The sequence below is a fragment of the Manihot esculenta genome, chromosome 1 (assembly GCF_001659605.2).
Source record: "Manihot esculenta cultivar AM560-2 chromosome 1, M.esculenta_v8, whole genome shotgun sequence".
Classification (NCBI taxonomy): Eukaryota; Viridiplantae; Streptophyta; class Magnoliopsida; order Malpighiales; family Euphorbiaceae; genus Manihot; species Manihot esculenta.
The window spans coordinates 36,422,171-36,435,299 of NC_035161.2; the positions used below are offsets into that span (position 1 = coordinate 36,422,171).

A 13,129-nucleotide genomic window follows, 5' to 3' on the forward strand; every position below is an offset into this window, starting at 1 on the left:
AAGAGCAAAAGTCGCGTCCCATGAAGCCAAAGATAAATCTTAATGCTGAAACGAATATTTTAAGAGCATCACAATTCAAATGAAAATTTTTCTGCACTTATTGTGATAAATTTTTCAGCCAAATTGAGCAAGGCCACATATGAAAAAAATGAGTACAGCTACTACATGATAGCAGAATTCATAACTAGGCACCATAAGAATACACAATAAATTACAAAAGTGAATCTCATAATATATAGCCCTATCATTTGCAATGATAAATGTAATCAGTACATAAACCCCCATCCCAGATAACAACCTCTCAGAATTTATTTCCTGCCTTGAACGTAATGCCAAGAAAATTAAGGATCATTAAACCCATATAACCAGTTCTGTGTTTCTAGAAAAGGAAAAAAGAAATTGCCTCTGCAAACACTAACGACAACCTACTAAATGTGTTGGTGCTTCACATTATTAAACCTATTTCTCTGCTACATGACATCAACCTTTGAATTTTCTCATGTCACTAAAAATGGGGAAGACACGAATCCAATGAAAGAAAATGTAACTGAAGTTTTTGTAAAAGTAAAAAAAAATCAAGACTTCCTTTCAAGAAAACATTCTATTGAATCTCGAGTAAAATCTGAACTTCTTCCCCATCTCCCCACCAAAAGGGAAAAGATATGAAAAAAGAAATAAGGGGGAATTACCATTAGCAAGACAGTTGTGTTGGAGGACAAAAAAATCTTGTACATCCCACTAGAATGAGGCATCATAGTAGTTAACATGGTACCCTCATAATCCAATTCCTCAGCATCCCATCACAGCACAATTATACACAAAGTTAACCGAGTGCTTTTGGGCAAGCGTGTTCCATTGCGGAGAACCTTCACTTGGAACCCACGAATTGAGCTCTATAAAACCTTCACCGTGAGTCCTAGGTCCCCCGATAACGATAAGCCGATCTCCACATGCCCTAAATGCAAGGCCCCAACCATTCATTGAGACGGCACGCTCAGGCAATGCACCCACCTTGAACCATGACCTTTTCTCCTTGTCATATTTCCTGACCTCCATATCAACAGCAGCATATAGTTCATTATTTACTACCGCCACCAAAGGTGGAGCCTCAGCAGCTGCAGGCATTTCATTATCTCTGGCGGCACCACCCCGTCCAGGAGACATATTAGGAATTTCAGTCCACTTCTTTGTTTCTAGATCATACTCCTCTCCACATGTAAGAAGCTTCATTTCACTTCCCCCAATTCCACCAATGACATAGAACTTTCCATCCATAAACACTGCTGAACACATCTTCCTTGGTTTATTCATGCTCGGCAGTGTCTCCCATTTTTGATTCTCAGAATTATACATCTCTGCTGAGCTCAGGATTTTTCCCTGAGAGTCACAACCACCAGCTAAAATTGCAATTTCACCACGACTGGCAGACCCAAATAAGCATCTGGGAGCATTCATAGTCATCCCAGAAGACCAGGAATTAGTTAAAATGCTATACCTATATATAACATGGGACATCACCTCCTTACCAAATACAAGAAGCTCAGTACCCACAGCCAAGGACTCTTTATCGGAACACATGAAACAGTCGTTGGACGGCATCCTAGGCAAATGCATCCACCGGCGGGAAATGGGATCAAAGGCCTCCCACTCAAGCAAGTGACAAGAGAAATACACCCAATGTTCAGTAACACCACGTTGCCGCCTCAGTTTATATATCTCACCGCTCCTAATTAAAGACCGGAAACTTCTATTCAGAGAAGCTAACGACCCATAATCCGACCTAGAGCAGCGAATGAGACAATTGATAGACATGTCACGGCCAATGGCATCAATAAGAGGATCGGAATCAGAAGACTGCCCTGCTCGATCATCATCAGATTGCTCCTCTGCGGTTTCGCGACAATATGATAACCTTGGGTACTTAATTGGTCGATAATCGTCCTCAGAGCCATCTACAGGGTGCTTGCCGCTGGGCCGTAAAGACATGAAAGGCCACTGGGATTCTGGCTGGCAGGAGCTACCAAACAACCTCGATACCAGACAGGACCGACCCTCCAACATGTCTCTGTAATTCGGCCAGTTGAAGCAATAAAATTAATCAATCCACAAACTTCTTTAGCATTCACAGTAAAAGAATCAAAATGGAGAAATCCAAGCAACTGAAGCCCCAAAAGTAGCAGTCAATATACAGAATCAGACATATTCCGAGAGAATTAAAAGAGAGTTGTACTCAAATAGGATTAATTGTTATGTGCTCTTCCCTCGACCCCCATCCCCCAACAAGAAAAAGCAAAGGACTCTAAAATTCTGGTGTGTTTATGACTGATTCCACGGACCAAATGATACCCAGGAAGAGCAAAACAAATTGTGAAGTTATGGATGTATCAATCAAGAGGGTAAAGAAAAAGGTTATTTCTCTGCAGAAATAGAAATGAAATGTAGAAATATTATGTGCCGGTGTTTGGTTTCAATGACAGAAATGAAACCCAGAAACGCCAAATGGAGAATACGCACATAGAAAGAGCCTATGCTTTCTTTAGCTAAAAATTAGAAACGTTAAAATGATCTCAATCCAATGAATTAACGATCCAGTAAAAGCGTAAGAAACAAAGCTTCCAAATCAAATTTTGAATTTGGAAATGGTCAAATTTCACTGTAATTAAGAATCTAAAAAAGAACATCCCCACTTGAAAAAAGACAATTGGGATTGAACTACTTCCATACAAAAGCGCCCAGATCTCAAAAGCTCCATTGCAAAGCAAATGAAACGCAGCAAAAAAAAAATGTTAAAATATCAAACAAGTGAACATTTCTTAAGAGAACATAAGAGTATTGAATTAGATCTGCTCATGGTTCATTAGTGACAAATACAAGATAGGAAACGAAGAGAGAAAGAAATAAAAATAAAGCAAGAAAAAATAAAAAAGGTAAAACAGAGAAAGAACAAGAGAAGCGAACACTAACACAAGGGAAGGGACTTACGAATTGGATAAGAAGAGAAAGGACTTGGTAGGTATTTTCAAAATCTTAACTCTCTCTCTCTCTCTCTATCTATCTATCTCTGTGTCTGTTCTTCGCGTTCTTAGTTGTATGCTTCTCTCTCCCTCTCTCTCTCTCTCTGTCTATTAGTCGTCCTTTGGATTCTCTCTGCAAATCAGAGGAAGCTTTGGTATTGGCTTTGAGAGCTAAATCTTTTAGAGGTCCCCTTTTTCCCCCTTCTCTCTCTCTCTTAATCCTCCCTCTTTATTTTATAACCAAAATTTAAATAATCTTAATAAACAATGTTTTTACCATATGCCACTGATTCTGCTTTTTATTTTTCCTTAATTTTAAAGTGTAGAGAGAGAGAGAGAGAGAGAGAGAGAGAGAGAGAGAGAGAGAGGGGGGGGATGGTGAAGGTGTGGCGTGGTGGTGGGAGGTGGAAGTGGGCCCCGCAGAAACTCATACCGGTAACTGGTGTACAGCGGTGGATACACGTGTTGACTGATGAAGCTGTAAGAGCGTGAACTTTCAAAGAGGACAAACGAAGTAAAGCGGTTTAAAAAACCGAAACTGGTTAATACCGGTTCTGACACGTGTTGACCGGGATGATGAGAGTACACTGACGGACCATGAACATTGTCCTCGTGTTTTTCTCGAGACAGGAAGATAATGAGGACGAGGAGGAGGAGGACTCTGTTACCCCGACGGCTGCTTTGTCCGTGTAAAATAACATTTTGCGAATTTATCGTATCTCAAGTCAATTTAATTTCTCGCATTGATCAGTTTCTTCGTCGTCTCTTTGTTGCGTTTCGATGCGTTGCGGAGAAAATATGGAGTGTCAAATTCGATTCTCTCTGTGGTAGTCGGATAGGATGATTAAGCATGTGTTAACCTCTAAATTTGACTAGTCAAACAAGCATTATCCCTTTATAATCATGATTTTATTCCTTCTTCTTCCTCTTGTGAAATCATATTATTAATAATTGTTATCCAGTAACTGAGATTAGCAGAAGCCTAAAATTTTTAACACTTAATTCAAAAGGAGCTTAATTTAAATAATTAAATAATTTTAACCAACAAAAATGTAATGATGATAAATTACTAGCTTTAATTTCACATTTTTGTTAATTTTTTTCATGGTCGATAAAATATGCCTTTATTGCTAATTTACTTTTAAATGACAAAAAAAATTTTTTATAGTGCATACAAAAAAGTAAAATATTAAGATTAAAATAATTATGTAATACAATTTTTTCTAATAAAACAACAATCAAATTAAATAGAAAAAGGTGTGATAAATAATTATATTTTGAATATATTTTTTATTAATATTCTTCTTTGTTGTTATATATAGGTAAATCATCAAAATAAACAAATTATGTCAAATAAAAAACAATTTCAACAAACCAAAGGGTAGTTGATATCACTTCCAATTATAATCTTGTTGAGTTTCAATGGTTTTAAAAGGTTTGACTATGAGGTTGACTTTTTTATTTTAATTATTTTTTTTGGGTTTAAATTTATTTTCTTTTGAATATAAATAAACATTGAAAATTTGTGTTAGAAGAGTATATTAAAATAGGTTAAAATTAAAATTAACATAATGAAAAATATGTAAATTAAAAATACTTGCATATAAAACAATAATATATCAAAATTGTGCAGACGCACTCACCTCTTCATTTCATAATATGTAAATTAATATTATTTATGTATAAACATTATATGATAATATCAAATTATTATTAAAAATTATAATTATAACAATAGTTCTAATTGATTTGTAAAATTATAAACTGCAATTATGTATTTTTTTAAATATAGAATGACAAATGAATGGAGATTCGAAGAATATATTAGATGAGAATATTTGGACAAAGTTTAATTGATAAAGAAAATGGATAAATGAAAATTGGTGATTGGAGGGTTAATATATCTACGTACTTTAATTCAAATAGGTTAAGATTTTAGAAAAAGTATGAGATGTTTTCCGTACTTTAATTTTTGAGAGTCTATGTGCTATATCCTATCAAATTGAATAAAAATGTATTGCAATAAGTGTGTATATTTGGACAAAATTTAATTGATAAAAAAAATTGATAAATAAAAATTGATGGTTGAAAGGTTAATAAATCTGCATAATTTAATTCAAATAAATTAAGATTTTAGAGAAAGTATTAGATTTTCTATGTACTTTAGTTTATGACAGTCAATGTGCTACGTCCTATTAAATAGAACAGAAACGTCTCGTAAATTGAACAGACACGTCTTGTAATAAGTGTGTCTAATGGTAGTCAGTTAATTAATAAACATAAAGTCATTAATATATATTATGTTTATTTATTTGAGTCATATCAATTTGATTAACAACACTCGCATCTATAATTTCAATCAAAATTAATATCATCACATAAAAAGTTTGTATTTATTTTCTAGTTGAATTATTTATTTCGATTATTAAAATTTGATCGAACTACAAATACACATCATGTCATGATTGTAAAAAGATTTATATTTTATATATTATCAGTAATATTTATAAATTTATTAAAAAAATAATACATTTTTTTCATTTAAATTTATTCGAAATTATATTTTAATTTCATTTGCGGATAGGAAGACGAGCTACCTGGAGACAATCAGGCAGAGGAAAGACGAATCGCTCAGGGAGTACGTCGCTCGTTTCAATACGGAGGCCCTGCAGATTCCAGAGCTCGATGAAGGAAGGGCGGTAGAGGCCATGCAGAAGGGGACGACCTCTGCCGAGTTCTTTGGCTCGTTGAGCAGGAAGCCTCTGACCTCACTGGCCGAGCTGATGAACAGGGCCGAGAAAATAAAACATGCAGAAGTATTTTTATAAAAAAATATTTCCAGCAAAATAAATAGGTTATTATATTTACAATTTTCTTCGATTTATCACTTTACACATACATACAAACAATCAAAGGAATATTGAGTTATATATAGGGGAGTATCTCATTTACCGCAACACCCGATGATATCAATATAAATTAAGAAATGTAAACCAAAATTTAATTGGTGTATTTCAAATAATAATTATAAATTAATAAATTTCGCACTTGGGAATATAATTCAATAAATAAATGAAAAATGGATACATAAATAGAATAGAGGTGAAGTGCAGGAATTAAAAGAAGAAAATTCAAAAAGCCAAAATTGGAAATGGGGTTGATGAGTCATGAGCATGCACTTACGTTGGATATACGTTGTTCTTGGTTGAAGTTGGTTAGCGTTACCCAATTTTAGAAAGCAATCAAATTCTTAAATTAGCAAACCTCCTTCCTCTCTCTCCCAACATTTAGATTCTCTTTAATCATTTCAATCTTTTTAAGTAATGCTTTTTCCTCCCAACACATTTTCTTTACCCATCAACTTTGACCTCCTCCTCCCCCCCCTCAAATAATAATAATAATAATAATAATAATAATAATAATAATAATAATAATAATAATAATCGGGGTTTTCTGAAATTAATTTCTTTATTTTATTAATTATCTAATCTATTTTTTACAAAAAATATGTTAAGAAAATTTGCATGTAATCGTTTCTAATTGCTATAATTTATTGTAAAATAGCGGGAAAAAGCTAAATTTTTTAATTAAAAATATATAAAATTTAAAAGAAGAAAACGACAAAATGATTTGAATTCTGATTTGGTCAATAAATCAAAAGAAGAGTCAAACAACAAAAGTTAAAACGTCAAAAATAATATTTGATGAATATTATCGACATATATTATAAAGCAATATATTTCTATTCCAAAAAAGCCCTTTTAAAACCATATTATAAGCAAACTCGGGACAGGGGTAGCAGTGTCATTTTAAAATGGCGAGCGTCGCGGTTTCAGAACCGTCTAGCTGGAATGGGATGGGATTGGTCAAAGGTCAACGTTAAGCGCAGCAGAAATGTTTGGTTAATTTTATTAATCCCATGTGATTTGAGATTTTGAATTGGAGGGGGTTTTATCCTAATGTAATGATAATGACAGTGATTATTGTCCTCTTCCAATCTAATCCTAATCCCACCACCGATACATCAATAGGCAAATAACCAAACACCATAAACATTTATTATTTATTTGAAAATTGTGAATCAGCTCTTTGGTGGATGTGGATCCAAACCGTCAACTAGGGCGCTGGTCCCACCGACTTTTGTCTGTGTACGTACGTCTCTGTATACTCGCGTCATCGCGCGGCCAAAATCGAAGTCAATTACTATTATCGCGCGGTTTTGACCGTCATTGCAGAATTTCGAGCTGGATAATTTTGTTTTATTATTATTCTAAAAGGGTAATTTCGAGATTTGGTAACGCATGTTGTGCGTTTAACAGTTTGCAATTTTTGGATGGTTGTTCGCTTTCTTTGCGATTTTGCGTGTCTTCTTATATGACGGCGTCGTCGAGGACCGAATTATAAGTGGGACCCAGACAAAAAAGCCAAAAAAAAAAAAAGCATAGATGCAGACTCGTGCGGCGCACGTGATATTGAGCATCCACAAAATGTATATAGATATTTTATTTTATTTTTAAATATAATCATGACTTTAGATTCTACAGAAGTCATGATCTAGTACAAATATTATTTTTAATAATAAATATGTTAAATTTTTTTTACTATTTAACTTTATTAAAATATACATATCCTTAATTTTTTACAAATATAAAAAATAATAATATTTAATAATTAAAAAGAATATATTATTAAATTAAGATTTATTTAAATTTAACAATGAAGTTGATGATTTTATTTAATAATAAAAAATTTTAAAATTTATTTGATTTGAAGTAATTTAATTAAAAAATTTTAGATTTTTAAAAATTACAAAAATTATATTTATTTAATTAATATATTTATTTGACTTTTTAAAAAATTAAAAAAATTTAATAAAAAAATAAATTATTTTCTTTTATTTAATTAATAAAAATAATTAATTTAAATCAAATAAGACCTTAAACTTTAAAAAATAGACTTGCTTAAGCTTTTTGTGGAGCATCGATTGCACTGCTAAAGTTGCACGCACTCGCACGTGTCAGCTCTAAATATTCGAGTAAGCGCGCGACCATTGAGGGGGCAAAAGACACCGATCTAGGTAGACGAGCCATGTGTCGTTGCACGTGGGAAGCTCTTAGTGGATGTTAGTGTTGAAAAAGCCTCAATGCTTTTCTTTTTTTTTTTTTTGTTTTTCTATGTGGGGTGATTTATATTAATAATAATAATTTAGATAGTAAATCTTAGTAATTAATTATTATATTTATACGGCCGCCTCCATAAAAATTTTGTGTATTTTATGGAGGAAGCTAGAGATAGGAGCAGTACACATGGGGGAATGTCCGTCTGTGCCGGCTTTTGCTTCCATTGAAGACTTAGTTTAATGTGATAATAATGATGACTATTCATATGGCTATCAAATTTATAATTACAATGATTATTTTTTATGTACTATTTGAAATTGCACCACCCATGACGTTAGAAAAAAAAGCAGCTAAATGGGTAAAAAGAAAAATCGAATTAGGTTACTGAATTTCCAAGGGTATTAATTTATTTTAATTATTATTTTTTGGATTCTGTTTTTGAGATTGATGAGTGGGTGGTTTTTATGTTAACTTCAAAAAATATCATGATTTTCACTATGTGGAATAAGAATAATTCTGAAATTGGGAACATTTAGAAGTGATGAAAACTTGGGAATTGGCATTTTATTGTATGAGGAGGTATATATAATCTCAACCGTTGATTCATTTGTTCTTTCACTGTATGAAAAGGACTCTTGTTTCTTTGATATTCTAAGTCACTATCCAAAGAATTACCAAAAATTGTACACGAAATGAAGCATTTGAGGGATTGGATGGAAGGGAAGGGAATTTACTTTTTTAATTTCAAAAGAAAAAAAAAACAGAGAAAATAAAGTTACTAACGTATCAAAATTATTATCTTAAAATGTTAAATCAGAAAAAAAAAATGGTGAAACGTTAGCAGAGAAAGAAATGCAAATGGGGGATAAAAGAAGGGTATTGTAGGAAATAAGCCCTTTTTGTAATTGGATTAAAGTAGATCTAGAAATATAATAAAACTACAACACTGCCACGTGCATGCATCATCTTTATGGACTCAGAGAAAAAGAAAAATAATTAAAAAAAAAAAAGAAGAGAGAGAGAGGGAATAAATACAGAATAATAAAACAAACTTCAAAACCAAGCAACTCCTCCTCCGCAATCTCCAACCCACAAAAAGATTCTGGCGTGCACTAACCACTTATAATAATCCCTCTTCATGAAACGAGGCACCTCTCATCCAATCCTTTTTTGACACGTTTTAATCACTTATGTAAAGACGTGTGGTCATGTGAACCATTATTGGACGGTGAGAAAGCTCTTAATGACAAATTGCAAACTACATCTCATTTCTTTTCAATAAATCCTTCTCTACACACACTTAATTACCTACACCTACGCATTAACACTGCATTAATTTGTATTTTGTTGTTTAATTTCAATTTGCATGAAATATAAATAAATTTAATGAATAAAAAGAACCCACTATGGGCAAAGTGCATTGACTTGAATTATAAAAAAATAAGCTAATAAATAACAAAGAGATGAAAAGAAGGGGTAGCAGTACATAACACGCAATCTAAATGTAGGGAAAATAAGAAGGGCGGAGGAAAGCTGTGAGTGTGCATGAATTTATCTAAAAGTAGGCATATAAATAGGGACACGACATAAAGAGGTTAGTTATTTGTCATAAGCTAGAAGAAGAAGAAGATGATGATGGTGAATTAGTTAAAGAGACTCAAACGGCAATAATTGAGAGCAAAGAATTAAAATAAAAATTAATGTAAATGGTAAGAGGGTGAAGATGAAGAGAAGTGAAAATGGAGGGGCTACCACATGTGAGATGTATGGTTGTTTACATGACATATATGGCATGTTAGTTTGGGTTTTATCTGGCAAGGCCCCATCCCCACCTTCATTAAAGTGCTTTTCATATACACCTAATTTTTATTTTTTTATTATTATTAATAAGCTTCTTAGGGACTAGAGAGGCCATGCCCTCCGAGCTAACCCTTTCTCATTCAAATTTTATGATCACTGTCCTTTTTTTTTATTATTTAGAAAAAAAAAGAAGATTATTCAATATGCAAATGTATGTTTGTTTAAGAAGAAACGGAATCGTCCAAAGTCATTATTTAATGTCACAAAATTATAAAAGAAAGGAGGGGATACTGTGATCGGAGCAATTAAGTCAACAAGCATAAAAAGCCAAGTGGAAAAGGTCAGCACTCTCCGCACAGGAGACGTATCCTTTGTGTATTCCCTTATAATCGACTTTTTTTTTTTTTTAAAAAAAAAGTCGATCATTGTTAGGCAAATGTCTCATTCATTTTTTTTTTTTTTGTTAATATCCTTAAAATAATAATAATAACAATAACAACTCAGTGAGGCATTATACAGTGCTCATTCTTTAGAGTAAATTAACATATGAGCCTTATCCTCTATAAATTAAAAAAAAAAAAAACTACTGTTCCAATAGTTTCTGTGTATATTATAATCAGCCTTAATAAAATTGGGAATGAATACCTGTTTTCCTCACTTATAATTTGTGTCCCTGATAAATTAGATTGTGTAATGGGTATTCCCATAAAATTAGTCTATAATAATAATAAGAAGAAAATAATTTAAACTATTGATTTTATTAATATGCATAAATTAGTTTAAAATTTATTTAAGAAAACTTTCAAAGTATTAAAAAAACTTGACTTTAAAAAAAAAGACCATATACAGTAACCCTAATTCTAAAGCCCCTTTATGACCATATATTTTTGTTTTCCCGCATTGAATTGAAATTTAAAATAATCATGGCCATTACAATGACATGGAGGAAAGGATAAAGACCGAGAAACGATGTCGTGCTCCTCATCAGGTTTTCATGCTTTGAAAGTAAGTCTTTAAATTGCTTGTTCATTACGTTTTTTGCTTCCTTAGCCACCAATTCGACCAGGTTTACCAAAGACTTCAACGCTAGCTTATATCCACGTTTTTCCTTCAAAATAATAAAAAAGTACAATTTTTTTTTTTGAAAAATCCTAGTCTCTCAATTATTCAATTGTTTTTAATTTAATTTTCAATTATTATATAATCTAAGTACAAAAATTAAAAGAAAATCATATCAACATTATGTAAATTAGTGATAAAAATTATAATTAAATGGCAATGTTTTAGTATCGGATCGTACGGCCCCAAATCACACACGTATCATAATGAGGGAATTTATCAGATGGTTCAAGTGTAGGATAAGTTGGATATATGATGAATCCATGATTTGTATTATTGAGAATAATATTGCATGTTCATCAGTGCAAATTGTCAAACATAATAAAAGTCTGTGGACACGTGGAGAGACAATGGACGTGGAGGATTAGTTGGGCTTGTGGGCCCATCTCATTCTTTCCTTATTTTATAATATATATACATAACACAAAAGATTTCTATGTATCACATAACCATCATTACAGAACATTAATCACTGAGCAAGGCCCATCATGCTGACTACAAATCTTTTTTCTTTTTTTTTTTTTAAATTCCATTTATACGTAAGATCAAATATTTATTTGATTAACAGGCCATGTTCTAGCAATTTTTAAAAAATATTTTATGGTATCACCAATCAAATTACGCCACATCACTTTCTTGGTCTTTTTGATCTGTTCATCTGAAGCCTTGTCTAATCATACTGATTTGGGGGATTATTACAAGATTTTTAAGAAATTAAATAATTAAAGAGACAAAAAAAAAAAAAAAGAGTTGTGTAATGCGCCGTAATGTATTAGTGTCAATAGACTCAAATAGTTAGGGTTTACATAAGCATTCATCAATAAGCAAAATGAAGAAAAGAGGAATGGATTGGAGGGTGGGGGCTCAAAAGCTCATTACTGTGGATGTTTAATCTTTGCTTGGTCGGTTGATTAGACAGACAAAGCTTGTTTATTCAGCCAAACAAATGTTCAAATTTTGTTTTTTTTTTCTCGCTCTCTCCCATCCACTTGATCATGTAGAGAGTTTGAAAAATTTTCCATTGCTAAAGGCTAAAGCTTTTGAATTTTTTGATTGAAAATCATGGAAAATCACACTTGATTTTAGATGCTGATTGGCCAACAACTTGAAACATTATGAAGCAAGATCAATCTAAGCCACAAATTTAAAAAATTAATACTGTTATTTACTTTCAAGTCTAATTTTTAAACTATTTAAAATTAGACCCAAATAATAATTTTTCGAATTAAACTTAAATTTTATTTAGATGATCACACTACTAGATTCAAAGAAAACAAACTAGCATAGCATCTAATTTTGCAATAAGGAATATATATGTATACACTTTATATATATAAAACCTCATTGATTTTGATAGATGACAAATTGTGAAATTAAGGAATTAGAATAAATACTATAATATTTGCTGGGTAATACTTGATCACAAATCTTGCTTTGTATGCAATGGTTATTCTTTTTTATATACTTTACTTGACAAGCAATATGTACTCATGGGTGGGGCTAAATACATTTAGTAACAATTATAAAATAGAATTAGAATATGAATCCAATAACCCATTAAAGAAAAGATGAAATTTGATATTGATAGTTTCAATTTAAAGAGGGTATTTTTACAGTTTTCAGTGGTATCAGACATTCCAATGTCTAGCATGAATTGGGTTCTTTACAAATTAAAAGGGTAAAAGAAAAAGAATATTGATAAGAAATGGAGATAAGTGTTTGGCAGTCCACTTGGATGGAATGAATAACACTGCTCTTTCAATGGATTCTTATGATTCAGGTGCTTGCAGAGTCTAAACCAAACTAACTTTTGAACAGTCATCATTTTATTATCATGAAATTATATCTTTGCCGGTCTACAACTTCAATTGTTTATTCCCCAATAGTCTACCCCATTTTAAAAAATAAAAATTAAAAAAGAGATTTTTTATAAAATATTATTCTATAAATACCATTTTAGGGAATATTGCATTATATATCCTTACCATAATTTTTTTCAAAGGTATATGGAACGTTAAAAGACAATTCAGGTTCAGGAAGCTATTTGATTATCTGAAAAAAAAAAAAAAGAAACAT

At 31.9% G+C, this 13,129-nt stretch overlaps 1 protein-coding gene across 1 annotated transcript; it reads right to left on the bottom strand.

The window, feature by feature from the left end:
• Nucleotides 1–211: 211 nt before the first annotated feature.
• Nucleotides 212–3,256, bottom strand: LOC110604878 (F-box/kelch-repeat protein SKIP11). The gene is made up of 2 exons (XM_021743194.2): nucleotides 2,983–3,256; nucleotides 212–2,065 (listed from the first exon to the last, which is right to left on the bottom strand). The coding sequence occupies exon 2, from the start codon at nucleotides 2,059–2,061 to the stop codon at nucleotides 790–792; it is 1,272 nt and encodes a 423-aa protein (XP_021598886.1). The 5' UTR covers nucleotides 2,062–2,065; nucleotides 2,983–3,256; the 3' UTR covers nucleotides 212–789.
• Nucleotides 3,257–13,129: the final 9,873 nt, after the last annotated feature.

Coding starts and splice junctions, on each gene's coding strand:
- LOC110604878 (XM_021743194.2), bottom strand. CDS start 2,061: ATGTTGGAGGGTCGGTCCTGTCTGGTATCGAGGTTGTTTGGTAGCTCC.